Below are 4249 nucleotides of genomic sequence, written 5' to 3' on the forward strand. Positions count from 1 at the left end.
CATGGGATGAAATAAGCATGATCAATGATTAAAAATAATCCAATAAACAATATACTGAAATATCCAGAACAAAAATAAAAAATTCATGATAAAAGAATAAGTAGAACTTTTGAATGTAGTAAACCTTGGGATTAAAACCCTAGTTGAACCTTGCTAACTGAAATTTAGATATAGGGTGTGAGGAAGAAATCATTCACTTACTATGATAGCCTTACATACATTAAACGTTCTAAATTCTTGAGAATCTTTGGAGAGAAAAATACCAAGAACTTGTTTTTGAACCTTAGAGGTGGATTTTCTTGAAAACTTATGGATTCCATGAGTAAAAAGATATTAATTAGTGTTAAGATGAAGAGATTATGAAATTTCATGGTCAAATATTACCTTGGATGATAGATGAACCTTGGAGGAAGTTAGTTTCTAGAGAATTTCTCTTTTTAGGATAAATTTTTGAACTAGAAAAGTGAACTACGTCTTGGGGTGGGGGGTTTCTTAAAACGTTTTAGACACACGCTAGCGTGCATAAAATGTGTCAGGCACATGGCCAACGCATAGGAAGGCAGTAGTCACTGCATCGGTGTGCTATTACGCAAAAAATGCCTCGGGCGCATAGCCGGCACATGGTAAGACAATGTCCAGTAAAATGGACACAACTTTGTACTCCAAACTCCAATTGATGCAAACTTGATGGTGTTGGAAAGAAGACCCTTAGAATTTAATTTGATAGGTTATGGGACACCTAATATTTTATATGCTGAAAGATATGGTTGTTTGAAGTTGACCCTTGCATGAACTTATGGAAAAACTTAGTTGATGGGAAGGTTTTGAACTCGACTTAGTGTTACAGGTCCCTTATAACCCTAAACCACTTACGATACACTCCTTACACCTAGGAATAGCCATTAATATATATGTACAAGTAGGGGTGTCAAATGGGCGGGTTGGGTTGAAATTGGAGATATTAAAATGGGTTGAAATAGAAATTGAGTAGGGTCCTGACCCGCTCAAATTTACTTTGGGCTCAAATGGGTTGTGCTTAAACATGGGTTGGGTCCAATTTGACCCGCTCAATCTCAATAATTTTAATATATTGTTATTTAAGTTTTATAACCACAATTTAAATTTCAACTAAAGAAAATTTAAGAAAACAAGTTACAAATGGATAGATAAATCCTAAAAGATATAAATATATAGTAATTCATACCTTCAATATAGGAACATACATTTCATCAATGCAAATAAAGAGTCTTAAAATAAGTTGAAATTGAGGATTAAATTGCGCTCAATTGAGGATTCCCTTAAAATGGGTTAAGGCTTGAATAAGTTGAAATTGAACCCAATTCAAATTATCATGAGCCCAACCCTTAAAATTCCAGGCGGTTTACCTATAGTTGGGCTCATTTTTGACTCCCCGATGTACAAGTAAACCATCACTTAGTTCAAGCTTATATACTTACGACGAATGGTTTGGACCCTTAACATAGAATTTTTGTGAGGTGTTACACTTATCTACCAGGCAGACAAGTCACAAACTGCTAGAAATTGGCTTAACCGCCCAACTCCCCACGCATGTGAGAGGCACACGCGAGCAACCTTCAAATCTGGCGCCAAATCTCACTTTTGGCCACCCAACTTCGCACGTGTCAACGTGTCTGCACTATGGGCAGGTCCTCCCCTGCACAACTTATCATTGGTTCAGTCTTCTGAGTCGTCTATCCCTACCCAATACTTAGCCCTCAAACTTGTTTAGCCACGACCATGCCACAATCACAATATTGTCTTGTCTTAGCTTTGTTCGGCCCTTGTCATGCCTTAGCCACGTCAATGCCAAGGTTTATCTTCAACTAAACTTGATCTTGACCGAAGTCAATGACCTTGGCTAGGTTCATCATGTAAATCTCAAATCAAACTTGTGCCACTTAAACCACCGACGATTTAACAGATGCTCAATAGTAGATCCACACAGACCTTTAACTACGTATAATATTTTTTTATGTGACGTAACAATCTAAGAAAATATTAATTTGGGTATACAAGTTGAACTTGTAAATTCAATAAAACCCCATTCTTATTAACTTAATAAAAAGTGGTGTAGCAGCAGCAGCAAAGAGTAGAGAGTAAGGATCAAAACAAAATAAAAAATAAAAAAAGGAAAAAGAAGATGAGACGGGGGCATCACCGGCGTCGATCATCGACACCGTCAGTGGACTTCGGAGTAGACGATGAAGAAGAAGAATCATCGGAAGCTCAAATGAAGTGCGTTTCATGCAAGGAGGATTACAGCTCACGTGACGCCGGTACTTGCAGGGAGTGTTACGAAGAAGCTAGCGAGACTGAGGAAGAGCTCAAGCGTGAGATCGAAGACCTTAAAGCCAAAGTAAACTTCCTCCGTTTCTGGAGTCCATCCCAGCACCTCCACCAACAACAACGAACTGTACCCTTCTTCTCCGACATCGTTTTGGTCGCTTCCCATGATGAATCCGGCAAGTCCACCCCTCACCCTGTTCCTGTTCCTGCAAATCGCGCTCTTCTGGTCAGTACCCACTTTGATTCAACAATTTTGTTATGAATAGGATTCACCATCACTGTAAAAGTAGGAACCCCAATTATTTTTAGTTAATTGATATTAATTACAGATGGATAAACAAGTTAGGGTTGGTAGGCCAATGACCGTGCATAACTAGTCTGTTTAATTTTTGAATTTAGGAGTAGTTGATTGATTTGAGCCAAGGTCTTTCAGAAACAGCATTTCTACCTCCATGAGGTAATGGTACACTCTACACTCCACGAACCCCATTTGTGGGATCTCATTGGGTATGTTGTTATTGTAAGGAGTTGTTGATTGATATGTTGAGATCAACAGGAAAGGAACCTATAGTATAACTGTTCCTTTCATTAGGACATGATTAGATGGAATCAAGAACCAAAGGAAATCTGAGTCATACAGTGTATTTTACAACTATTAAAACTTCTATATTAGTACTCTCATTTTGGATTAACAAAGGCGATATTTTTCCATATTGTGGCCCCTTGTGAACAAAATAATGGAAAAGTTTGTACAAGTTGTTGAGGGTATGGCATTGCGTAGATCAAGTGCTTTTGAAAGCAACAAAGTGCTGGACTGCTGGTAGTTTAAGTTAGACCTGGAATGCAACTTGGCTCTATGTATCAGAATGTAAATGGCTTGGTTGCCACTATTTATAACTATTATTAGTGGATGGGAGGCTAAAGTTGTCTGGAATTTTCTTCTGTCAGGCATTTTGTTTAGAAGTTGCTCAAAATCTGCAAGATCGCTAGTGAATTGGCTGTTGTAAGTTGAGCCTCTGTGAAAAAATTCATATTACGACTTATAGTTTTACTGCTTCAAGGACAGAACATATGAAAAACTGCAGCTGATGGACTAAGTTTCTATGCTCTCCATCAGAGTTGTCTTAGGGAAAAAAACATAGAAAGCCACTTAGGTCTGCTGGGGGATTAAGCCAAAGCGTACTGAAAAGCCTGGGCCGTAGTGAGTAAAGACGCTGATGCAATAAAAAACAACTATAAAAACAAACAATAGTATTCAGACAAGTGAATTGGCAGAGCTACAATCTAACGAAATGGTTGGGCTCAATCAAGTTTTCAAGAACCATTTTAAATTTCCGATTTAGATAGAAAGATGCTGTTTTAATCTATTCCTAATCATTTTTAACAAATTATTCATGATATTCTTCATCAAAAAATTAAAAAATATTCATGATATTTTCTTAACTATTTTTTTGACAAAGGTAACAGTTTTGTGTATTAATCTTCAACACTAAAGGCTGGGATCCCAAATTTACATCATGGAGCTACATACAGTTGCGAGTACTCAAAACAAAACAAAACTAGAACCTACTTCAACTTACAAAGAACCTAGGATATCTATAACAACTATAGGATCATCTACATACTCCAAACTGCACCAATAGCAAAAAGTGATTATGCAATTCATTTTGATCCTGTGTAAGGGACTACTAATACTCTCAAAGCATCTCATATTTCTTTCCTTCCATATGGTCCACCAAATCACTGCTGGGACAATTCTCCATCTGCTTTGGTCTGTACTGCCACTGCCTTCAGTGTTCCAGCTTTCTATAGCCTGACTTGCCCTTTGTGGCATGGTCCAGTTTGTGCCCCTGAAGCTGGTAAATAAGTGCCACAATTGTCTGACCACCTTGCAATGAAGAAACAGATGGTTGATTGTCTCTGCCTGTAGCTCACAAAAAAA

At 37.8% G+C, this 4249-nt stretch overlaps 1 protein-coding gene across 1 annotated transcript in view; it reads left to right on the forward strand.

The window, feature by feature from the left end:
• The first annotated feature begins 2076 nt into the window (after nucleotides 1–2076).
• The window catches only part of LOC102586901 (BTB/POZ domain-containing protein At4g08455), a 7230-nt gene continuing 5057 nt past the window's right edge, over nucleotides 2077–4249 (forward strand). The window contains exon 1 of the mRNA XM_006363542.2: nucleotides 2077–2533. Within this exon, the coding sequence (XP_006363604.1) occupies nucleotides 2162–2533 (372 nt within the window). The 5' untranslated portion in view covers nucleotides 2077–2161. The remainder of the gene's footprint in view (nucleotides 2534–4249) is intronic.

Source organism: Solanum tuberosum, unplaced genomic scaffold, assembly GCF_000226075.1.
Source record: "Solanum tuberosum cultivar DM 1-3 516 R44 unplaced genomic scaffold, SolTub_3.0 scf00448, whole genome shotgun sequence".
Classification (NCBI taxonomy): Eukaryota; Viridiplantae; Streptophyta; class Magnoliopsida; order Solanales; family Solanaceae; genus Solanum; species Solanum tuberosum.